Genomic DNA, 25,504 nt, shown 5'->3' on the forward strand with positions numbered 1-25,504 from the left:
TCAGCATTTGCCTACATATGACTTTGTTATCTGCCCACCAGAGAAATGTCCTCCTGTAAAATGATCCTTCACATGGGTCATGTAAAGCAATTTCTTATGCAAACTTAGCTATATTCTTCTGAAACCATTCCAGGGACAAACCTTTTTTTGACAAATGTACAGAAAACATTAACTGGAGGAGTTGAGGTTGTTTTATTTTAACACCTAATACAATTCAAATTTAAAGGATTACTTGCACAAAAAAATAAACACATTTGGTATAAAAATTTATCATCACTTTAACACCTTTTTTCCTCTTATGGCCTGCACCTTCTCTGGAGCAGAAACATATAAAGACTAATGGCACAAGTTTGTTTTATTCTACAGCATTTTTTTTGTTTTTACATACTCAAGTATCCTAGAGGACAACAGCCCGCTGTATACAGGAACCATTTTCTTCAGCCTGCTGAATTAAGTTTCATAAAGAACGAAAGCTATAAAGGCATTTTAAAAACCATTGTCTCATTTTTGTTTTCAGAAGCACTGACTTTTTGCACCATTTATATACATAGTGTTACATAACAGCTCTTGAGTACAGTACATGCAGCAGAATATATCTGTTGAATAAAAACCATACATTTAAAATCTTGACTTATCGGAATTTTTTGAAGATTGAATAATTGTAGAATGCCCACTGCTTAGAGAAAATGGTTTGATAGTACAAATGTCTGCATATGTTGGCCACCGGAACAATCCAAGGCTCACTGGAATAGTATCTGTAGCACATCAATGTGCATAAATAATTTACTTACAATATTAAAACACAACTAGCAAAATCAATAGTTCAAGATCTTATGACTGCTATGTTAACCCTTAAGTGGTTGCAAGGAAGTGTGGTGGGGGTTCCTCCCCCTCCCAAGTCCTCTATAAAACCTTTAGTATGTAATTTGTTTTCCAGATGAAGAAACTTATTTATGCCTACTGCCTCTTCTCTTCATTGCAGCCGTACACTGTGGACAGTACCATTTCCCCTTCGGTGCTTCTGTCAGTCCAACACATCCATAGTGGAACCACTCAATAGGGCACTATAAACACAGAGTTAAAGAGAGGGTTTGGGATTTTGTTTTTTTCCAAAACACCTATCACAAATGCAATTCTATGAAAATGACGCATGAGTAACAAGTATCGATTCTGTTTTTCACACAAAGTCATGGGACAAAACGAGAAGAGAGGAGGATCTCAGTCCCTAACATACATACACTCAATAGACTAAGGAAAGTGATAAAAATTCTAGCAGTCATATATGGACTCACATAACAGAGCAAAAGAAGTATGTTGTGCTTTGAAATACTTAGTTTGACAACACTAAGTATTGTTATCACTCACTTCTGTTTACATGTAGTATCTCAGTAAGTACATAATTACATTCAACTGTTCTTTTAAAACTTTTTTTATTTGAAGGGGACAAATGATATTAGTAGTGACATAGCTAGATGTTCCCAGAAATAAAGGGCATTTTAAAGGTGTTCCCAGTAAAGGGTGAAGCCTTCTAAGTGAACCTGAACTGTGGGGACAGATGAGGAAAAGTTTCCTGAAGAATGGTTCAACTCATACGCACATTACTCTAAAAAATTCTACTCTAAAGAAAAGTAACTCCTGCAAGCAATAGTTAGATGCACAAGCACCTCATGGACCTTTTGAACTTTGTTACTTACATCTTGGTTATCACAGCCTACCATTTCACCATAGGACACCTAGTAAATAAGAAGAAAAACCCTTATTAATAATTATATTACTAATTAAAAGCAATCAATGTTTTCAAAGGGCTAAAGTTTCTTCCTCTGAGGAGTTTTTCCATTAATAGCAGCAACAATATTTTGATTTTTTTTTTTGTTACACAACCCAAAGAACATGTTCACAGCAAACTGATTTTCAAAAATTTTTATGCAAAAAAAAGATACTTCTGCATATTTCAGGTTGGAAATTATTCCTGAAGTCTTTATTAAAAGAGTAAAAGATTTAAAACTCTCCAGGTATGTCACATCACTGGAAAACTTGCTTGTTTTTAGCTTCAACAGTTAAGTTCGTTACTCGTATCACCAGTAAGTAAATAAAAACAGATCAGAATTTCAAGACTGCAAATAGAATGTTTTTAAATTAGCAATCAGAGAAGGAAGTTCAACGACAGCGAAATAGCAGCTCTAGTTACATTTCAGGTTGGAAGCCATCCTTACCTGATTACAAATGCAGTAACGTGGCTCATTTGGATCATAGGTCCAGTCAACCTGGCTATTAGAATCAGACTCTGGTATTACTGCTGTTTGCTGAGACAGTTCTTGTGCCAGTGCAGATGAAGAAGAACATGATGACAGAGACGAAGAAGAGGAAGATGATGAGGACTGCTGACTTGAGGATTTGTTGTTGTTTCTTAAGAAAAAAAAAAAAGCGCATATCATAATTTAAATTAATTTCCTGCCAAGTGAAAGGATCACAAAACAAGTACTTCATTCACTCTGAAACACTGCAGTGTGTAAATCCCCAATCATTCCCTAACAGATTTCATTCAACAATTGCAAGAACTGAAATGGACACACTGAATGCTCTTTGGAAAAGAAAACAAGTCTTACCAGCTTACAAGTGCAAGACAGGCTATTCTAATCAATGGCATTTAACAGCTTTAACTGCCAAATAGCTTTAATCAATGTTTTTCTTCACAAAATTTTCTATCAACAGCCTTGGTGTAAAGTCCCCATAAAAATTATGTTACCAATAAAACAGAAATTTACAGATAAATAATGTCATATGACATGTAGAATAGCTAGCTGTGTTTTGAAGATGGCTGATTCTATGTCAATCTCCACTCAAGCATCAGCAATCGCTCCACGGGAACAGTGCCAGAATACAAATTCTATGCTTTTGCTTATAGGTCAGATCTGACACCCAAGATATCCATAGATGAAAAATGCTTCTAAGACAAGATTATTAACCGAGCTGTGAACAAACACAAATTTGTACGAAGAAAAATACGCAAGTCAGTTTAAAAGGATGGGCATTCTGAGACAAACTCTTTCGAGTACGACCTGTGATTGCTGTCACAATGTGTTGTGACATTGTGTTGTTTAAAATTATTTTAAATTTCATTTTAATCAGAAATAAAATTAATTCTGTTTCCTGTCCTAGAAGATCACAAATAATCACAACGCTTTCTGATGGCTGAAGTGGCACGAAGCAGATCTAAAGGTTATTTCAAAACCATCTACAAAAACATATTTTGCCATTGAGCCAAATCTTCTCTCCAAAACACAGAAAACTGAGGGAAGAAACTAGACTATATCATAGATGAAAAAGCAAATCAAGACATTTATTTAAAACCTTCGAGTGAGTTTGCTTGAAGGAAAAAAGTGAGAGAACAAAGGAAGAAAGCCCTGAACAAAAAAAACGGCCAGCAGGCAATAACTACCTTCTGCTGATGCCCCCTCCCAAATATTAAATATGATGTATTTCTAATATGGCCCATGACCTTTAAATGAAAGCTTGGCTGTCTTAAAAGCTATAATTGCAGTCAACAAGCAAGAAAACCTACTTGCTTTTTCTGCCACTTCGTGAATCTGTGGTTGATGAACTTAATGTCTGTGTTAACGTTGATGCCAGAGCTGATGATGAATATCCAGTTGAATCTCTGGATAATGAAAATTCTCTTCCAAGCTGAAAATCATTGTTCTTAAATGCTTCATAGCTGGCTTTTAGACTGGATGTTCGTCTTCCTTCCTTCATCTAAAAGGAATACTGATATTGTATCAGATTACACAGTAGAGCTCTTACAGAAGACATACTAGGCTGCTAACTGCTAATTATTTGCACAGGTTCATTAGTTACCCTGTTAACAAAATGCTGTATATTAAGTGTTAAAAAGGTGTAAGAATATCCTACAGGAAAAGGTAGAAAACAAGCTGACCCTTTATGCAAGTTTTACAGGATGAAACTGTAGCATATAAACAAAAATGATAATGAGAATTGAATCACATCAGCTGAAAGTGATCATGGGAATTCAGATTAAAAAAAAAAATCACTAGTCTTTCTTCTTAATCAATAGTGGATGGCAGAACGACAAGAATGTTTTGACATTACCTGCGCTGTGGCTTGCACTGCTTGAGCTGCTGCCATGGTAATTGCACCGGCCCCGGATCCTGAAGATAATGAGCCCAGGTTATATGATGCCAATGGTTGAGAAGAGTTTGTATTGTATGCATTGTTTGAAGAGGATGATGAATTACTGTTTCGACACCCTTGATGAACAGAACACATTTATGAAATTCAAAATGAAACTAAATTCCTTTGCATTTTAAGAAGAGTTATATATGACAACCAGTGAAAGTAGGAACTCCGTTTATGCATCAGAGCAGTCTGAATGTTTGGAAAAAAGTTTAAAAAGTCACACAGCCAGTATTAGCTTAAGAAAAAAAGAAGTTTGTTCCCCACCTATCCTCAAGTGCAAGGAGTCCTTTTAGAAAGACAGTCCTCACTATCATATTCAGCTATCAAAGAACACATGCAGCTGCTATGTCTATGTCTTATATAAACCCAATCTCTGTTGAAATGATGCTGACTGCTGTAACCATCAGGAAGAGAGTAAAAATTTGACTGTACACCTATACTGTTTCTGAAGTAAAACTTCTAACAATCTTAATTCTAAAAACTACAAATCACAGTTTTAATGCAACACAGATTTCCATGGTCATCTACAGACTGACAGCTGCTCAAACATAGTTACATTTTATTTGCCATCTCATGTGAAGTTCCTTCAAAAGAAAAGTAAAATGGATATGAGGGAGACTACTTAAAACTGATGAACAGCACTAAATTCCAAAATGAAAGGTAAGTTCACTTACTATAACTTCTCACAATCTTTTATTTTCAGAAAAGAAACTATGAAACACCCTAATTTTTGGGCAGAAAGTTGTGGTTTTTTTTTTATTCACTACTCAAAAAGACTTCTCACCTCTTTTGATATAGACAACACATGGAAGAATTTTATTTTATTGTAGCCAAATGCCACATCAGACTACCCCTTTAAAAAACAAAGTGTGAAAATTCTTTTTCCTTACTTTGGAAGTTGTTACATGCATTTCTTTTTCCCAAAATAATAATGCATTGATCTCTCATATTTCTACTACTGGCTGAATGAAACCGTACTGTTTTCTTCTTCCAAGCAGTGTAAATAAAAAGAAACAGCCAACATGCAGCTGTTAAATGACAACAAAGCTGATGCGCTTCATGGACAACACAGATGAGTAACAATGCCTGCAATTTCTCATGTTTCAAATGACTGAAAATCCCAGAGGAAAGGGTATGAGCCTCTGATTTCAAAAGACAGTTACTCACAAATATAATTGGGTTTCTCTTCTTCTGATTAAAAAGCAGTCAAATGCAAGAAAACTATGATTACCTGGTGTATTTTCTTTAGAAGCATCTGAAGTCAGGGTGGATAGAAGAGCTTCAGATTTAAACTTCTTTTCAGGAACATGATCTGTTGTACTATGGTGAGAAGATGGATTGTGTTTCCTTTCTAAATGAAACAAATGAAGGCAACTTAAATGCAAAACCTTTTCAACTTGAAAGTCAAACTATAACTAGAGATAATAAAACAGCACTTTCAACTAATTCCCACCAGCAAAACCTTACTATTTCATTCTTGCACTTCTTCTGAATAGACATTATTATCATTGCATTATGCCTTTTTTTTCCTCCCCAATGTTGGGAGAAAAAGAAAAAAGTTCTGAACATTTTTTTTCCTAATACTACTCAACAAAAAATAAGGAAACATAGAAAGTGGACATATTTTTAAGTCTCAAATACTTACTCTCTACCGGAGTGTGAGAATGGGCGTGATGGTTATTCACAGGCTGTGATGGTGTATCCAGCTCGAGAGACCCTAAGAGGGAGGTAAAAAGGATAGGAAAAATTCAGAGTCGTCATTAGCATGGTTTTGATTTTTAGATACTAAATGAAACTTTATCATATTAACCAAATCACTATGCAGTTATATTTATTTTAATCAGAAGGATTTTCGCCAGAGAAACTCCTCCTGTAGTACAACCAGGAGCCAGTGAGAAGAACAGTTTTAAAATAAAAATTGGTGACTGCTGCTGTTCAACTGTTGAAATCAAGAAGTTAAAATCAAGGCCAATAAGGAGAACAAACAACAACATTGCCCTCAACATGTCACTTATTCAAATGAGTTGCACACAAGCCAGTGACAGTTGGAGAATGCTGCACCAAAAGTATCCACAATTTACACCAATATGAATTGAAAAGAAGATTGTAACAGGTAAATTGTATTAACGAGGCATCTTGTCCCACTGAGTCCATCGTGACACATTGAGTCAAAACACACAAGCAGTAGCAATGTCTTTCAAGATGGTCTAACATTCAACGGGAAGGGCTTCAGATCATTATCAAAATTTTCTTAACACAGATCAACAATCCAAAGAAGAAAAAAGAAAAAAAAGAAAAAAGGCGGGGGGGGCACAAATGCAAGTCTATGTCTAAGAACAACATTTCTTGTAATACGAGGCTAAGCGATCGCAGCATAGGAGAGACTTTGACCATAAATTTCCATTAGAACAATATCCAGCAGTTTATGTATCGATCTTTGGCAGAAAGATTTTGAACTAGCTGCAATACCTACCAACTTACATTTATACAGAAGACAATTCAAGAAAGTAATTCACGTTCATTTTTCAAAAGCTGTAGCTTCAACATTTCTTTACCTCTTTCTTTTTCAGTGCTTTCAAAAAGTACATAAGTGTATTACAAAAGTTTAAAGAAAATTATTCTAGAAGAGGTTCAAAGCATACGGAGATGTTTTGGCTGAGCTAACATTAACCATGTTATGAACCAGTCCAAAGGCTGCCCTCTGGCGGAACCTCAACAATACGCATTTACTCTGAAATCTAAAAACGCTAAGAGGCTTCTACTTCTCATTTATTAAAAATAAAACCCAACCTTAAAGATGCAACATGCAGCCTGGTACATTTCTAATTTGAGTTCTTGAAATTCTACCTACCTACCTCACCAAACACATAGCTCAACTGAAGGTAGTATCCCATTTTAAAACTGCAGCTGGGATTCCAACTAAAATAAACTAGTCCTTTTCCGTAGTTGCTAGTTCATTAAAAGCACTTACTTTGCAGTTTTCTTTTTGTTCCTGTTGTTTATAATAGCAATTACAAATAAAAATATCCAAAAACTCCCAGCTTGACACTCCCAGCTGTGACAAAGCCACACAAAGTTCAAAGAAAGAATATTTATTCCTAATCTCCTCAAGTGATTTAGGTTACTTTTCACTGTCCTTGGGTATGAAGAACAGTCACTGCCTCTTAGCTCTATAATCACAGTAGTTAAATCAACTTCGAAATTTATCATAATCACATTTGAACTTGAGGTCTAAATGTGGATGCATACAGAAAGGCCAGATTCTTCTACACCAAGCTGGCCAAAAACCTGTCGCATTACATTTTTATTCACATTCTGAATACTAGCATTGCTGTATTTGTTAAGCATGCAGGTTTCTTACCCAAAATGCTTCTCCCTCGCTAATCCATTACAAAACAACCATTCTCTCCCCTTTAAAAAAAGAAAACCACCAAGTACCTAACTTTACTTGACATTCCACACCTATAACTAAAATAATGACCCTCCTCAATTTGGTGGCAATCAAGACAAGTAAGAAATAATATGCTTTCAACTGGGTAGGTGGCGACCTTAGGCTGAAGTACTTGTCTGAATACCTACAGTCATTAAAAACAGATTTGAAGAATTCTGTACCTTACTGTAGCAATTCACTAGTGCAACAGTTGTGCGAAAAAACCTATTGTAATTACTCAGTTGTATTTTGACTTCACTGGTAAAAATTGAGGTTGAAACTAAAATTTGAGAATCACTGACTGATGAAAAATACGCAGGTTAAAACACAATTTTGGAACAAGTGGAAATACTGCAGGCCACTAACAAATTTATGATAATTTAATTTTGCAAATCTGTCAAGTTCTTAAAGAAAATCATGCATACTTACTTCTCTCTAATATTTCTGTAATTCCAGCATTATCTGCTTCAAGTTCCATTTTAAATTTAGCGAGTTCCTGGTCCAATTTTCTCAAATGACGGTCTACCTGTTTTGGAGACAAAGCAACAATAAATAGCATCCAGTTCTGGAACATGAGTATCTACACCCTTAACCTCAGGCTTGCTAAGTATTTCCTTTCCAGCAATTCTCTGCCATGCAGCACTAAGCACATATAAAAACACACAGAAGCAAAACTTCTCAGTCACCTACATTTCCCTAACTCAGCAGAGATACTAGAATTAACACCAAAATAGTCCTGTTGCTCCTAAGCTGCGCAGTCAATCACAGGATACAATAAGGCTGTGTACTGGCTCAGCAGCTAGAAGTCCTCCTCTTCCTGTAGGCAATGGTCCAAGACACAACGTTAAGTGTTTCTTTTGAGAAAAAAAGATTAAGAGGACTTGGGGGTGTTGTGGGTATGGGTATACAAAGGGGAAGAGAAAGAACAGTACCTGACATGCACTTTAGGAGAGGTTGGGCTGCATGGGGAAATTGCAAGTTTACTGAATTGCAATTTATATAGAATCATAGAATCATTAAGGTTGGAAAAGACCTCTAAGATCATCGAGTCCAACCGTCAACCCAACACCACCAAGCCCACTAAACCATGTCCCTAAGGGCCTCATCTACACGTCTTTTAAATACTTCCAGGGATGGTGACTCAACCACTTCCCTGGGCAGCCTGTTCCAAGGCCTGACCACTCCTTCAGTAAAGAAATTTTTCCTAATGTTCAATCTAAACCTCCCTTGGCGCAATTTAAGGCCATTTCCTCTCGTCCTATCGCTAGTTACTTGGGAGAAGAGACCAACACCCACCTCACTACAACCTCCTTTCAGGTAGTTGTAGGGCGCGATGAGGTCTCCCCTCAGCCTCCTCTTCTCCAGACTAAACAACCCCAGTTCCCTCAGCTGCTCCTCATAAGACTTGTGCTCCAGACCCTTCACCAGCTTCGTTGCCCTTCTCTGGACACGCTCCAGCACCTCAATGTCTTTCTTGCAGTGAGGGGCCCAAAACTGAACACAGGATTCGAGGTGCGGCCTCACCAGTGCCGAGTACAGGGGCACGATCACCTCCCTGCTCCTGCTGGCCACACTATTTCTGATACAGGCCAGGATGCCGTTGGCCTTCTTGGCCACCTGGGCACACTGCCGGCTCATGTTCAGCCGGCTGTCAGCCAGCACCCCCAGGTCCTTTTCCTCTGGGCAGCTTTCCAGCCACTCTTCCCCAAGCCTGTAGCGTTGCATGGGGTTGTTGTGGCCGAAGTGCAGGACCTGGCACTTGGCCTTGTGGAACCTCATACAGTTGGCCTCAGTCCATCGATCCAGCCTGTCCAGGTCCCTCTGCAGAGCCTTCATAGAATCATAGAATCATAGAATCATACAGGTTGGAAAAGACCCCTAAGATCATCGTGTCCAACCGTCAACCCAACACCACCATGCCCTCTACACCATGTCCCTAAGGGCCTCATCTACACGTCTTTTAAATACCTCCAGGGATGGTGACTCCACCACTTCCCTGGGCAGCCTGTTCCAAGGCCTGACCACTCTTTCAGTAAAGAAATTTCTCCTAATGTTCAATCTAAACCTCCCTTGGCGCAACTTGAGGCCATTTCCTCTTGTCCTATCGCTAGTGACTTGGCAGAAGAGACCAACACCCACCTCACTACAACCTCCCTTCAGGTAGTTGTAGAGCGTGATGAGGTCTCCCCTCAGCCTCCTCTTCTCCAGGCTAAACAACCCCAGTTCCCTCAGCCGCTCCTCATAAGACTTGTGCTCCAGGCCCTTCACCAGCTTCGTTGCCCTCCTCTGGACACGCTCCAGCACCTCCATGTCCTTCTTGTAGTGAGGGGCCCAAAACTGAACACAGGATTCGAGGTGCGGCCTCACCAGTGCCGAGTACAGGGGCACGATCACCTCCCTACTCCTGCTGGCCACACTATTTCTGATACAGGCCAGGATGCCGTTGGCCTTCTTGGCCACCTGGGCACACTGCCGGCTCATGTTCAGCCGGCTGTCAATCAGCACCCCCAGGTCCTTTTCCTCTGGGCAGCTTTCCAGCCACTCTTCCCCAAGCCTGTAGCGTTGCCTGGGGTTGTTGTGGCTGAAGTGCAGGACCCGGCACTTGGCCTTGTTGAACCTCATACAGTTGGCCTCAGCTCATCGATCCAGCCTGTCCAGGTCCCTCTGCAGAGCCTTCCTACCCTCGAGCAGATCAACACTCCCGCCCAACTTGGTGTCGTCTGCAAACTTACTGAGGGAGCACTCGATCCCCTCGTCCAGATCGTTGATAAAGATATTGAACAAGACCGGCCCCAGCACTGAGCCCTGGGGAACACCGCTCGTGACCGGCCGCCAACTGGATTTAACTCCATTGACCACAACTCTCTGGGTTCGGCCGTCCAGCCAGTTTTTTACCCAGCGAAGAGTGTACTTGTCTAGGCCGTGAGCCGCCAGCTTCTCTAGGAGAATGCTGTGGGAGACAGTGTCAAAGGCCTTACTGAAGTCCAAGTAGACCACATCCACTGCCTTTCCCTCATCCACTAGGCGGTCACCTGGTCATAGAAGGAGATCAGGTTGGTCAAGCAGGACCTGCCTTCCATGAACCCGTGCTGGCTGGGCCTGATCCCCTGGTTGTCCCGGACATGGCTCGTAAGCACCCTCAAAACGAACCGCTCCATGATCTTCCCCGGCACCGAGGTCAGGCTGACCGGTCTGTAGTTCCCCGGATCCTCCCTCCGGCCCTTCTTGTAGATGGGAGTCACATTGGCGAGCCTCCAGTCGTCCGGGACCTCCCCAGTTAACCAGGACTGCTGGTAAATGATGGAGAGCGGCTTGGCAAGCTCCTCCGCCAGCTCCCTCAGTACCCTCGGGTGGATCCTATCCGGCCCCATAGACTTGTGAACATCCAGGTGGCGTAGCAGGTCATTAACTTCATCCTCTTGAATTATGGGGGGTTTATCCTGCTCGTCGTCCTTGTCTTCCAGCTCAGGGGGCTGAGTACCCTGAGGATAACCACTCTGACTACTAAAGACTGAGGCAAAGAAGGCGTTGAGTACCTCAGCCTTTTCCTCGTCCTTGGTGGCAACGTTCCCCCCCGCATCCAATAGAGGATGGAGATTCTCCTTGGCTCTCCTTTTGTCATTAACATACTTATAAAAGCATTTTTTGTTGTCTCTCACGACAGTGGCCAGGTTGAGTTCTAGCCGGGCTTTTGCCTTTCTAATTTCCTCTCTGCACGACCTAACGCGATCCCTGTACTCTTCCTGAGTTGCCTGACCCTTCCTCCACAAGTGATAAACTCTCCTTTTTTTCCTGAGTCCCAGCCAGAGCTCCCCGTTCAGCCAGGCCGGTCGCCTTCCCCGCCCGTTCTTCTTGCGGCACATGGGGACAGCCCGCTCCTGCGCCTTTAAGACTTCCTTCTTGAAGAACGTCTACCCTCGAGCAGATCAACACTTCCTACCCTCGAGCAGATCAACACTCCCACCCAGCTTGGTATCGTCTGCAATTTACTGAGGGAGCGCTCGATCCCCTCATCCAGATCATTGATAAAGATATTGAACAGGACCGGCCCCAAAACTGAGCCCTGGGGAACACCGCTCGTGACCGGCCGCCAACTGGATTTAACTCCGAATGCCACTATACACATTGGTAAGCTTAAGCATTGAGGAAAAGGGTCTCTAAACTGAAAATGCAAAGACTCCTGTGTGTTTAAGCAAAGTATGACATGCTCTTGGGTATTGAAAATTACCTTAAAAAAATTTAAACTTACTATCATGGAAGGAAACACTATGTTCCAAATGCTTTCTTCATCTGTAGTCATACAGCAGAATACTGTACCTATCTCTGAACTATTAAAAATTGAACAGGTTTTTGCAGTTACCAGCTAATCAAAAGAGAGGGGGTAAGTTCCAGCTTTTGGAACTAACTTTTGGTTAACTGAAGTGGAACTAAAGCAGACAAGAAATATTTGGTTTATGTCTACTATATTCTAGTGCAATCTGACTTGCAGGTTCTGTTCTCTGAGAAAATGTAAAATAAATATACTTAAAATTCAAAGCTCACATGCTATAAGGAAGAGTAACTTGCTCGTGGTCTCTTTTCAGAAAAAAAACAACTAAGACAAAATCAACATGCATGAAAACCTTAGGATTTCTAAAATTATTTCTGTATGTTTTGTATTTAAGTGACACTTACTATCCAAAGCAACAAAATTCTTAAAAGTCAATAAAATATTAAATGTTTCTTTCACCAGCAAAAATATCTGTATGTAGCTGTACTGTAACAGTACAGTTAGCACAGTTATAGTGCTTATCAAAATGTTTAGAACTCCTTTGGGCATAAATTTAGGTAATTCACCACAAGCCTTCTGTCTACTTACCAAATCATATATTTGGTTAGCCAGCTGCACTTTTTCATCTGCATCTTCCAAAGCCTTATAATAATCCTGTTATAAAGAGATTTTTTTTTTAAATTATGAACGTAACTGAATTAATTTCAGTCATTTTAAGCTATTGTTATCCAGCACAAAATGTAAGTTAAAAGAAGAAATTAAAGTCAGTTTTCAGAAAGACTGTGAAACTCTACTGTAAACAACAATCAGCTAAATTTTACATGAGAGGTGTATTACGTATCGATTTATTGTTTGTGCCTTAGAAAAAGCCAAACTACAGGATGTGGACAATTCCTCCTACAGCGATATTTAGATTTCTACAAGAAATGCTACACGAATAGAAAGAGTCTTGGATTTATTTTATATTACAGCACAAGATTATGGACTCAAAATGAGATGATGTCTTTTACTTTATATGGACCTTTAGGACCATTGCAGATACCACTGCCCTTCAAAATGATACTAAACAGTACTGTGAGGGGAGGCCTTTCCAGCACTGTAGTTAAATAGAGATAATGATGTACATAGTTTATAGTTTAAGTTATTTTAAAATACATTCATATAAATCACGTGTATTACAAAATAATTTGCCTAAAGCAATGCAATTCTGAAATCTGCTCTAACTAATGAAAATCAACAGACAAAACTTTTTTTTTTAAATTACGTTTACACATGTTTTTACTCTAGAATTAAACAGGTTTAAGTGCCTTTTTATTCTCGATTTCCACTGAGGAGTATGTTGCTTAGACAAAAACTACTTGAAATTTTGGTCCGACTGAAGTCAAAAGCAAATTTTTCATTTACTCTAGTCAAGTCAGAGCTTTGACTTTTTCTTTTTTTAAAATATAGAAATCTATTTGTATTAATTAAGGAAAAAAAAAAACCCTTGGCCAAATACGGGGCTGAAGTAGCAAGTGTAGGAGACTAGAAAGGAGTTTCTCCTGACAAAATGATGGACTACCTTGCTAACAATACCACCACCAATGCCCAAGTGTTGAAGGATAAAACATCCTTCTGCTTTTTCCTCCCTCCCTAAAGCTACATACATACAAATAACATATACAAGGACATAGGCAGAATCACAGGAAATGCTGAAGGTAAGCTTGAAAAATATCCACTAAAGGAAAGCCAATTAACTTACGCAGCTTCATGTCACACAAGCAGAAACAAAAAGTCTCAGCTAAAAATTTAGTACCTGGTTTTCTCACCATTTCAGGATCATAATTTTTAAAATGCTAGCAAATACTGGGTAAAACTTGAGAGAAATGCTTGATCAAAGAAACCCTTCAGTCATTTTTCTTCTCCTACGTAGTTCTATCCATCTCTGTGAAAGCCCAAGGGAAGTCACAGTTCTGAACGCTTAAGTCTCCATCAATCACAAGCTATTTTTTCCTAAGGTTATCTTTGTTTGCAAAAGAAAAATGTGACCCACTCTTGTGATATCCTTACTTTTTTGATTGATGTCATTTGTTCTTCTCTCCACTCAGGTTTGTTTTTCTTTGCGTTCATAAAAAATTCATTTACCCTCTGCTCAAGCTGATCCATTGCATCTGTAGCACAGGAAAAGATTAAGATAAATGTTATCTTCTCATGTATATAAACATTAAGAAATAAGGCAGATTTTTTTTCTTAAACAAAGTTGACAGGACTGAGGTGCAAACTATTAGAGAGGAAAAAAACAAAAAAACCAGAACAACCAAGTGACAGTGGACAGAGGAGGGAAATATTTACCTTAATTTCCAAGAAGCAGAATTGCATTCTGGTAGGATTCTCATCAAGGTTCTTGTGCTCTCCAGCATGGGACAGGCAGGACTCCAAGTTCTAAAGGTTTTTTGTCCCTAAGAGCAGTGGTAGTGACTTAAAGCACGACCCAAACTCCTCACCCAGGGCTCTAGACTGCTGACTTTGGAACATTCTAGCCAGTTACAAACTGAGCAGGAAACAAAATATTCTCCTAAGAGAAACAGTCAAATACAAAACCAAATAATTGAAAAAATTAGTGCCTCAAAAAGGTAGAGTAACTGAAGAGTCAAGTCACCACCTTTAAGTCAAGGCCCTCTCCATTGCATGCTAGGAAGGGTGAGAGCAAATTGAAAGCACTCACAAATTTATTCCCCCCACCCCCACAGGGTAGCACTAAGGGGTAAATGCACTGATGAAATACTCTTTGGGCAGGATTCTCACTTACATGAAGTTGAGAAATATCTTAAGGGAAAAAATAAAGCCACTAATTCTCTAACATTAGCTGTCATAAGAAAGGAAAACATCAACTACAAGTTGCTTGTTTTGTTGTTTATTGAGACAGGAACAGGGATTCCCTTCCCTTTCCCTCCACCCTCCTTCAAAAAAAAAAAAAAGCACCGAGTTTACTATTTCAACAGCAGGACACTTGTGCATGCAACAGCTTGCATATTTTGAAAAACATGCAGCTGCCTCAGTCAAACTAGTTTTGACAGCGTTGCTAGTCTGAGGATAGATGATAGTACTGAAAATTTTTTCACAGCACTCTCAGCAATACTGTCCAGATAGCAGTTTCAAATTAAACATGACCAGGCACCAACTCCCTACAGACTACAGGCTCTCGGAGCTGGGAGGGGGCATAGCCCGGACAGCTGAGCCAAAGTGGTCAAAGGAATATTCCATACCATATGACATCATGCTCAGTATATAAAGTGGGGGGAGTTAGATGGGGGGGAGGAAACCACTGCTCAGGAACTGGCTGGGCATCGGTCGGTGGGCAGTGAGCAACTGCATTGTGCATCACTTATTTTATATATTCTTTTATCATTATTATTATTCTTATTATTGTTTTCCCTTCCTTTTCTGTCCTATTAAACTCCATCCATTTCATCTTAATCCATAAATTTTCCTTTTTTTTTTTTTCCGATTCTCTCCATTATCCCACTGCAGGGGTGGGAGTGAGCAAACAGCTGTGTGGTATTTAGCTGCCTGCCAGGTTAAACCACAACAGGGTGTAAAATACTTAAGATACTTTCCAGAAACCACCATAAAATTGGATCACATGATGGCCATCATCCACAACAAAACAAACAAACAAACAAACGTGAATTAACTAGTTCAAGGAACTCATGAATCCCCAAGTATGATTAACTCTTCAAATCCAATGGAGCCCAAAGGTTTTCTCACTCTGTGAAAATTCACAACTAGAACTAACCCTTCACGTAAATAACCAAAAATCATTTATACTAAATGATCAAAAACATTCAGCGATTTTCCCTATGCTGGAAACGTCCAGCATCAAAACCAACAGGAACCTAACAACTGACCGGCCACAGCACAATTAATCCCAAGCCAGAACATAGGCTCACATCAACTTTATTTAGACCCAAACAAAGCAGTCAAACAGTTTTGGTGTAAAACAGGTTAAAGATGGGAGAATCTGTACAATTAGCGTTTTCCACTTGCACTGTGTTATTTGGAGGGAAGATTAAGAAGCCTGAACAGCAAGCAAGCAGCACACGCTTTATGTGGAAGCTTCTAAAAGCTTTGTTCTTTGACCAAATTACTATAATTTGGTCCATAAAGCCAACAGAAAAAATGTTCTATCTCCTATTCCCAGAGAGCAAACAGCTAGGTGATAATTATTCTAATGCTCCATAGACATAAAAAGAAAAAAAAAAAAACTTCCCTCTTTACTTTTTATTGAGGACACGTATCAGTCTGTGTGAAACTGCATAAGGGAAAACTTCCACACAAAGTTGGTCTCTCCTGAAAGGGCAGAAACAGCAAAGGGGAATGCAGGTCAGATCTATTAAATTATATGAAAAGTTCTCTCTGGTACACTTAATTTCCTTCACCTTTTCTCCCTCCCTATCTTTTTAATCCAACTGTGATACTATATTCTGAGATATTAATTTCTTAGATCAGATTTCCTAAGAGAGTTGCCAGAAATTCTATTAGAAGAGAGGCCTTTTTCCAGAGCTTGACATTTTACCATGGAGGCTTGATAATCCATGATTTGAACTTAAGTAGAGAAGCACATTTATGCTCCTCGTGGAGCTCAATTAAAGCTCAAGAGTCAAGTCACAACTCAGATGGTCTTCACTTTTCCCACAGCAGCCTTATCAGGACATACAGTAGGGACAGCTGGTTTGTTATTTCTTCCAACAACAAACAGCAGCACCTGCCCCATTAGAAGTCCATGTGATCCAAACAGGACAGAATATAAAGTCAGCAGCACAGTTATCTCTGAATTACAACTCCTGTAGGTTTCTGGGGCAGCATTACTCATCAAAGTATTGTTTTCAAGTACTTCAGAGACAGTGAATCTCCACAGCAAGTCACTATGTCACAGCATGAGAACAACTTCCAGGTTTGCAGTATTCAGTGAGCAGTTTGGCAACTGATGCTGAAGAGATGCTAGTCCAGAAGTTTCATAAATGTCTTTGGGTGCTTTGTCACTCATTGTGCAAGAATTACAGAAGTACCAAGGTCCGAGAGAATTTTTCTCTGGGCCTAAGGTTGGTCTTTGCATACAATACTCAGTGTTATTTGCTACTTCCAGTAATACAATATGGAGTGTTATTTGCCACTTCCAGTTAAAGCAGAGGAAATGACACTACTGCAACCTTGGCAGTGCTAGTTGGCTCAGTTCTGAAACACACTTCAAAAAAACTACTAGCTTCTTTGCCTCCCTAGTAAATAGAAGTAAAATTTGTGAACTTACTCAGAACTACCCAAGTCAGTGAGCTGCTCACTCCCTCTCCTGGTGCTCCCTAGCGGTAGTTACTTCAGAGGTGTTATCTCACATAAGGAGCCATTGCTCTGTTCCCACAACCTTAAGCACTGAACCCAAGACAGCACTTAGGCCATAGTATACAAAAAAATCCTATAGACAGTTCAACATGTGTCAATAAAGTCTGTTAAACAGACCTGCTGGGACCACTGAAGTAAACATCCAAGGGAAAGCCTGAGACCTCTCTTCAAAGCATTATAGGTTAAACTATTGTTTTCAAGAACTGTGCTCCCACATAGCGTTGCATTTTGTATTCCTGTATGGCATTCACTTGTTATTTCAACCCTTGCTCTTTCTGTCATTCTTCTTTACAATAGTCCGACCCTTCTGTATTGATGATTCCTGTCATCTTTTGTGCAGTAACAGTTTCATTAACAAAGACCTTTGCATCACAGTTATAGATGAACATATTAATTGTGTGTTAAATGACAGCAACACCTAACCGGGCATTATGGGACACCTAAGTCCCAGATGAGATTGCATTAGAAAAAGATGAAAAGGCAATGCATCTGAAAACAGGATATAAGCAGAGATATATAAAGTAATCTACAAAGAAACCTAAAGCAGAGTGCGTATTTGGTAGCTAGGGCACAACAGGCTAACCAAAAAGCGCTTTCACGTATGCTATCATGAGGGGAGCTGGCTGGAAAGTTTCAGAGGCAGCATGCCGCTACCTGCTGAAGGAGTGGGACATAACTCATGTTCTAAACCACCATCACTGCTCTTAGGGATCAAAAATCTAAAGAGTTTGGGACGTGCCACCGAAAATGCCTTTGGGAGCAGCACAAGCCCAGGAGCGAAACTCCTGTAAAATCCTACTTGCGCCGAGATTCAACTGCGGGCCACGGGCGGGAGGCGGGGGCGGGCCCGGAGCGGGCGGGCGGCTCTGCGGGGCCGCGGCTGGGCGCCGCTCGCTGACACAGCGCCAGGCGAGCGCGCCCCGCCCCTCGCTGCGTCCCGGCGGCTCCCCGCGCGGCGCCGGGCCTCCGCAGCGCCGCCTCCCGCAGCCGCAGCAGCGCCCCGCGCCCGCACCGCCGGCCCGCAGGAGACGATGCCGGGCGCCCGGTGCCGACGAGACGCGCCTGGCCCCGCGCCGGAGCGGCGCGGCCGGAGAGCCGGGGCGCAGGGCGGGGAAGGGGCGCGAACGCCCCGGGCCGGCGCGCGGGTCGGCGGCGGGGAGCGGAGCGGAGCTGCCCACGCAGGTCGGAGCACCCCGGCGGCGGCGGCAGCGGCTCCGCTTCGCCCCCTCCTTCCCTCCTCCGCCTTCCCCTCCCTCCTGCCCACTCGGCGGGCCCGCGCCCTGCGGCGGGGCGCGGCGGCCGAGCCGGTGCCCGCGGCCGCCCCCCGCTGGCGGGGCGGGGCGGGCGCTGAGGCGCGGGGAGGGGAGGGAGGGGGCGGGGCGAGGCGGAGGGGGCGGGACTCACGTACTCTGCACCTGCAGGTCCATCTCGCGCATCTCGGTGAACCTGTCGCGCAGATCCATGGGAAGCTGCTCGATCACTGCGGGCACAGGGAGGGGCGGGGGAGCGGGAGAGAAGGGAGGGGGAGGAAGTCAGTCCGTCAGTCAGTCACCGCCGTGGGGGAGGGGGGCGCCGCCTCTTCGCCGCGGCTCCCCCCCGGCTCCCCTCCACCGGCCGTGCCCGGCCGCCCGGCACCCCCGTCCCGCACACACTCACTCTCCAGATAGTCCTCCAGATACAGCATGGCGGCGGCCGGGCCAGCGCCAAGGGGCTTCTCGCTAACGGGGGCTCGTCCCTTCCAATATGGCGCCGCCGCCAACAACACCAGCAGCTCGACTCAGCGAAAACAACATTGGCGGCTGACGGCGCTCGCTCCGGCCGCGCCGCAATTGGCTGCTCGCGCCGCTGACGCACACCGTGCCTCGCGCTCTCCCCCGTGGCTTCACGGGAAGTGTAGTCCGCGCGCGGGGAGGCGGCGGGAAACTACATGTTCCGCCGTGCGCTGCGGTCGCCATGCGGGGTTCTGCGAGGCTGAGGCGGCCCTGCGCTGCCCCGCCCCGCCCCGGCGCTGCTTCCCGGCCGACGTCGCTTCGAGCGGTCCCGGGTACTGGCGGCATACCCGCCCTGCGGGGTCTGTGCGGTTTTTCTCCAGGAGCCCCCTCTCGGTCCCCGCTTTGGCAGGCAGAGTCCGGAGGTGCGGCTGCTGGCCCCCCGGAGGGTCCCGCGACCCGAGCGCCGCGCCGCGAGTCTGACGAAGAGAAGGGAAAAACTGGCAGCTTTTTGGTCAGACTTCATGCTTTTGTTTGTTTATCCGTTATTTTAAATGCTCACGGCTGGTAATTGTGCATACAAATAGTGCATAAGAAATGGCAAAACTAATGACATTACTCCAATTTCTGTGTCTTCTCATGAGGGGTGACCCCGGGTGGAGGACGCTGCCCTGCTGAGCGCACGTCAGTAACGCGGGGAGTAACGGCGTTACAGGCACGCGAGAGCGTGAACTTCTGTGGGCTTCAGAGTTGCTGTTCGGAGTAGGAGAAAATAATTAGCAGATAGTAGTGATTGCAGTCCTGTTACAATACTTCTTACTGTAATTTATTTTTAAATGTTTGGGGCTGAGGTTTTTCACGCAGTTTTAATCCCCCAAATAGTTTATTTCATCACTGTTTTATCACGATCTAATATTTATTGCTCTAACTATGGACTGATGCTTTTATCCAGATTTGGTTTTTGCCTGGGGAAGGGAATTTATAGGGCTTGTGTGATGTCAGGTGTAGGTACCGGAGCATAAGAATCGCAGTAGCAGAACAGAACGCTGTGCTTTTTATCTCCTTTTCATGTTCCCATCTGTGCCGTATGCATCCAAGCAAGGAAAGAAAGTGTATGCTTAAGCCAAGTCTGAGTGAAAACTTGTGTGGGATGTTTTTGAGTATCAGGACCACTGGAAAAAGACATTCTTATCTTACGTTTTAAGTTCATATATTGTGAGTAGTTAGCTAGGGATGACTGAATTTTGGGAAGTGAAGCATGAATTTTGTGTGTAGCCTTTATGAAGACTGCTGTTAGCTATGTCTCAAATACGTAGGGTATAGCTAAACATTTTTTTTAATTCCTGTGCCATTACGGATGGAAAAAAAAAGTATAACAACTATCAACTTGGCGAAAAAAAGTGCTGTGCCAAAGTGGTCGCTTTCCATACTCACTCCATCGTTAGCCACGTAGTCTGTACTGCCCAAACTGAAATAGCAGCTGGTTTCATACATACCAACGAACAGTTTTTAGATGGTCATTAAGCTCAGTTAGTCCTAGTTGAAAAAATCTGTATATTATTGCTCATACAGATCACTCTTTAATGTATGGTCTCTGACACACTGGGGTAGGAATGGCAGTATTTTTGAAGTTTTGTGTGAGAAATTGCTTGGCCCCATTTTATGTAGAAGACAAAATTGACCCTTCCTGGGAAGATAAATACCTGCACTTTTATTAAAGTGAAAGGGTTTGATGGAGCAAGAGAACTTAGCCCATGCAAAAGCACAGCAAAGTAATGACATCCTATATTCATTAGGAGAAGAGCTAGGTGAGTTTAGGGAAATCTGAATTGATGGGGTCACTTTCTTTTACGCTCAGTGGTGGCTTTAATGCTTTTTAAAGAAAAAAATTTGTCACAGACACGTTTGGGAGCACATTTCATGCAGCAGAAGTTTAAGGGAACAAATACTGTACAAAGACTCCACTGTTAGAACTGCAACTGAAACACAGTCATACAGTAAGTTCTTACCATTTGCTTCATGACCAAAATCCTAGGACAACCAGGACATTAGGACCTTGCGACTTCTCCTATGCTCTATGTTTTCATGCCTGAGTTTGCCACATTCTCATCTTTGGGAATAGCCAGCAAAATCCTCACCGAGGGCTGTTGTGCAAAGGTATTTTCATCTAATTCCTGTGTGTTGTGGTGCCCAGATCAAGCAAACCAAGAAACACAGCTCTGGGGGCTGTGTCTCAGTCATTCCCTTTAGTAATAGCATGTGCACTGCCTACATTAGCGGAAAGGGAAAATGAAACTCAGGCATGCCGACAGAATGACAAAGACAAAATACTAGTGGGGCTGGCTGCTGTCTTTAAGGTATGAGTGCCCCCCATTCTGTTTCACGGTTTATTGGAACATGTGAGAGGCTTTTGTAAAAATAGGAACCTGCTTCAAAAATTGTTCATTGTAGTGCTTTACAGCAGGGGATGGGAGGGGATTATGTAGAATACAAATGAACATACAGTACAAATGAAAATACAATTCAACTTTGTTCAGTATCTATTGAAAAGCAAACAGGAACTTATTTATCTACCTGTAGTCATCTTCAGTATTTTTTTTTTTGAAACAAGTGGAGAAACTGTCACATTGTTCATTTCTGCCAATGTTAATTCATATTGTGTAGCCAAATGAGTAGCCACATCAACTTCATTTGGATTGTGTGTATAAGTGCTGCTTATCATGACATACTGATGGAACTGAGTTTAAACTGACATTTAAGAAGTGATTATCCACTCAGACCATAAAAAAGAAACTTTTTTTACAATGGGAAACTTCCTGTTGTGTTTAAATGTAAAGAATTAACTCTATTGATTAACTCAGCTTTTAGAACAACCTAATTAGAACAGGTCCTGATAAGGAAACATGGATTAATGACAGTGTTTATTGGGATGCAAATACAGTGAAAAAGAACTAAACACCAGCCATGAACTCAAGGTAAAAAGAAATTCAATTTGTGAATTACAATCGACATTGCTCAAAAAACTTCTGTACAACAACAGAACTGCTTAGCACAGAGAAAGGAAGGGAGGCCACAGGAGCTGCTGTTTTCTCCTGTTGATATAACGTTATTAATGTTGATGGCATTTCTCTAGCAAATGTTTCACATAAATCATGTATCATCACTTGTGACAGAATGATGGCATAAAGGAATATTACAGTTGCCCTGTGATCTACCTAAAGCTAATTGCTTGCATAGGTTTCATTAGTTTTCAGCTGACAGGAAAAAACTGATTAAAAACATGGATTTATGTTCTCATGTACACTTCTCAGATGGGGTTAAGACTTTTAAATCTTCTCCCTCTCTTCTGACCTTACCCATTCCAAATCTCTGTAGTGTCCTTTTTCTATTATTCTAATTTCTTCTATCTCTTTCCACGTGTAGGGTTGTTTGACACATCTGTAACTCCATCCTTTCCATCTTCGTATTCCACCTGCTGTCAATCCATTGGTCCTTCCCTTTCCTTGTTCCTTCCAGATCCATCCTGTCTTCTAAGCTGTATGATTTCAGAGGCTTTCTGTACCCATTTAGGACTCACACAGTTGCATGTTTTCTTCAGTACTCTGATTTTTAACTCTTGTCTAATCCAGTGTTTCCAGACCTATAGTCCTTATGTTTTGTATCTTTGTTTTCACGAAGGACAGGTTTCTAATGCTTTGATTTGAAAAAATCAGGAAAGACCTAGCTAGCCCATCCCTAGATTGATGCTCCAGGTCTCAGCTACTGCTGGTAGGTTCCTGTGCTTCGATTTCTCATAAGGGAGCCTCGCTGCCCATTGCACAGACAGATTGCTGACGTATGGAGTGCAGAAAGCAAAACCTGTTTGTTACTGAGGGCTAGCCTGCTCTCACAGAAGGACTTTAGGACACAGTGACAGCTAAGTGGCACCAGGCAGTGGTGCAAGAGAGCCTACGTACAACTACAAGCCTGGGTAGCTCTCAAACTACTAGAAATGAGCATTTTGCTTTTCTTTGGCACCTGCCACTGCTGCACCACAGCAGTCCTGTCTGGCGGGCCAGAATCCATTCACCACGGTGCACTGCTGCGAGCATGTGTTGTCGATCGCAGCATTCCTAGCAGTTTCGTCTGCCAGAGTCAGCATCAGGTCTGCTGGTCTCCTCACATGCTTTCAACTATTTTATTATAATTCCTCCTCACTTCCTGTTTGTTGCCTGCTGTTTTTCTGCTGTTGCTGCTGTTTTTCCGTTCTTTCCAGTCCTCCCAGTCTCACAGTCCAGCTGTCCTTCCCAGCTGCCATGGACCCCACCATCTTCCGTATTCCACCCCTTCTGCTGCTGCAGGGGCATCACCCACAGCCTCATTCTCCCTCTGCAGGAAATAACTATCATTCCTGCTGAACTACACACCATGGCTATTGGAGGACATTAGTTAAATAACTAAATTGTCTTGAGACTGAGCGCCATGTAAGGGTTACAGCATGATCGTATTTGTTCTGGGCAATCAACTTTATGTAATGGGAAACTCCATCCAAAGCCGGATCCTAGGAAAAAGCTGGGTGAGACTATCAAATACATAATGTTACCCTTGTCTAGTGCAGCATTGTGCGGAAACTTCACAATTCCATGAAACGATCCTCAAAAGGGCAAATTTGGCCCAGAAGTATTGTGGCTGGATGGTAATCTATCTGAGAAATTACTTTCCTTTTCTACTTATTGCAAACTCTTTCAAATTCTGAGATTCACATTCCTATTTCTGGAAACAAATCCATGACCCCAGATAATTAATTTGCTTTAACAGTCAACAGGAAAATGGGACTGCCATTTATCTTTCAGCTTGACTTCGTGTACAGACTCAGGCAATTACATCTTCATCTTTTAGTTAATTTTATCTGCTACAGACTCAGTAAAATTTACTTGCAGATTTCAGTTATTTCCTGAAAGTCTGCAGGATATGAGCAATTGCTGTTTGTATATTAATCACTGAAATGTTTTATCCTGACTTCCTAAGGAAATAAAGCTTATGTGAGCAATCCGTATGTTTGTGTGCACACTTCTTTATTTGTCCTTTCACTCAACCTATCTGAAAGAAAAGACATTCTTTTAGAGATGAATTGTGTACTCTTAAATGCTGTGTTATCCCTAATAGTTTTGGGTTTTTTCCTTCCTTTCACTGAGGAAAACGTTGCAATATGAATCTTCCACCTGTTAGACTCAAGAAAATCCACACACGAGAGCAATGAGTGCCCCAACCATGGAAAAAACTTCAGTTGGTGAACATAACTTACTAGGCACTGTCGCAAGCCACAAATGCACAAGGAACCAACTTAAGCAGTTTTGCTGCTCACAAATGTCTGGTTTTGTTTGCTTGATTTTCTTAAAATCCTAAATGCTGGGTCACATGGCATGCATGGGAGTAAAGTTTGAAAATAATTATTTTAATGATTATTTAAACACTTCTAGTAAAAGTTTAAGTTTCAAATGCCTTTATCTGATTGTCTGTAATGAAAGATATTTCTTGCCTTTTTATAATTGTCAGATGTACAATCATACTTTTTTCCATGAGGCAGCACATTCTTGTGGCTGGAAGAGGTCCATATCTGCTAGCTTTCCACCAAGAAATGCTATAAATGGCTGCTGTGCCATCAGTGGCACAGAAGAATGTGGGATATGACACCATTTATCCCCTGTGCTGCTCAGAAGATGGGTCCTCTGAGAGTTGAGGTCTGCAGAGGGAGCAGGTAAAAAAATAAAAAGCTGAAAGTTAGGAGATGACAACGCAGTTGTATTACCCTCCACCCAAATTCATGCTCTTGTAGCCTCCTTTGTCCCTGGAGCAAATTCAAAGAAGTTGAAAGTGGCAGCAGGGGAAGGAAATACTCTGAGAAATTTGCCGAAATAGTGACATTATGATTGACTGAAGGAGCACAGCTGCCACAGGAGAGGATGCAGACTTCGAGGGCAGGCATGAATCTTTACTGCTCCTGGGCATGCACTATCAGATACGTGAGGACAACCCAGAAATCACCTTCTCCTTCATGACTATTAAGCAAGAGCTGTGCAGAGATGAGGGCACCCGAGAAACCAGAGTTCAGGCTCAGAGGAGTTGCAGGAGGGGACAGATCCTTGTGACAGAATGCAAATACTGTAACTTTTTACCAAAGGAGAGAAGATCTACTGGAATTCAGCATAAGACACAGGTCTACCTCTGTGCTGTGATAATGTTAGGCAAAACTTGGGGAAAAAAAGGAAGAACAACTGACTTTCTTGAAATTTTATTACTGGATGTATTTGAGATGGTAATAACATTGTAGCTGTGATGCTCTAAAGATACAATCGGGTGATCTTTCCAGGGAAGTTAAGTTACATGATATTTATTTTATTAAAGATGTATACAACTGATGAAAATACAGACAATTTGGAGAGCACATAAGCTCTTCTCCAGCTGTCATATTGACATTTTTTGTGTGATGTTTTTAACTTTTACAAATATCGCACATGATCTAAACATACCTGTTTTATATATCCG

General features: G+C 41.9%; 1 protein-coding gene across 4 annotated transcripts; it reads right to left on the reverse strand.

Moving 5' to 3' along the window:
• Positions 1 to 173: 173 nt before the first annotated feature.
• Positions 174 to 19,079, reverse strand: ING3 (inhibitor of growth family member 3). 4 transcript variants are annotated; one of them, XM_075147005.1, is made up of 13 exons: positions 18,927 to 19,064; positions 18,679 to 18,750; positions 14,226 to 14,332; positions 13,944 to 14,044; positions 12,483 to 12,548; positions 8,054 to 8,150; positions 5,840 to 5,911; positions 5,426 to 5,545; positions 4,108 to 4,265; positions 3,563 to 3,753; positions 2,214 to 2,406; positions 1,695 to 1,733; positions 174 to 1,064 (listed from the first exon to the last, which is right to left on the reverse strand). In XM_075147005.1, exons 4-13 carry the CDS (start codon positions 14,037 to 14,039, stop codon positions 948 to 950), a joined length of 1,149 nt encoding a protein of 382 aa, XP_075003106.1. In that variant the 5' UTR covers positions 14,040 to 14,044; positions 14,226 to 14,332; positions 18,679 to 18,750; positions 18,927 to 19,064; the 3' UTR covers positions 174 to 947. The 4 variants fall into 4 exon arrangements, with proteins under 4 accessions (XP_075003106.1, XP_075003096.1, XP_075003088.1 ...); XM_075146995.1 differs by having other exon boundaries at positions 14,226 to 14,448; XM_075146987.1 differs by lacking the exon at positions 14,226 to 14,332 and having other exon boundaries at positions 4,108 to 4,166; positions 18,927 to 19,079.
• Between the last annotated feature and the right edge of the window lie 6,425 nt (positions 19,080 to 25,504).

Source organism: Calonectris borealis, chromosome 1 (genome assembly GCF_964195595.1).
Source record: "Calonectris borealis chromosome 1, bCalBor7.hap1.2, whole genome shotgun sequence".
In the NCBI taxonomy this organism is placed as follows: domain Eukaryota; kingdom Metazoa; phylum Chordata; class Aves; order Procellariiformes; family Procellariidae; genus Calonectris; species Calonectris borealis.

What these genes read in the sequence shown, in the direction of transcription:
- ING3 (XM_075146977.1), bottom strand. Translation starts at nt 18,954, where the DNA reads ATGCTGTATCTGGAGGACTATCTGGAGA. An exon ending in GATGGACCTGCAGGTGCAGA is followed by an intron (nt 14,045 to 18,678) that starts GTACGTGAGTCC and finishes CCTGTGCTACAG; the next exon opens with ATGCAATGGATCAGCTTGAG. An exon ending in CAGTGCAAGCCACAGCGCAG is followed by an intron (nt 3,754 to 4,107) that starts GTAATGTCAAAA and finishes TATTCCTTTTAG; the next exon opens with ATGAAGGAAGGAAGACGAAC.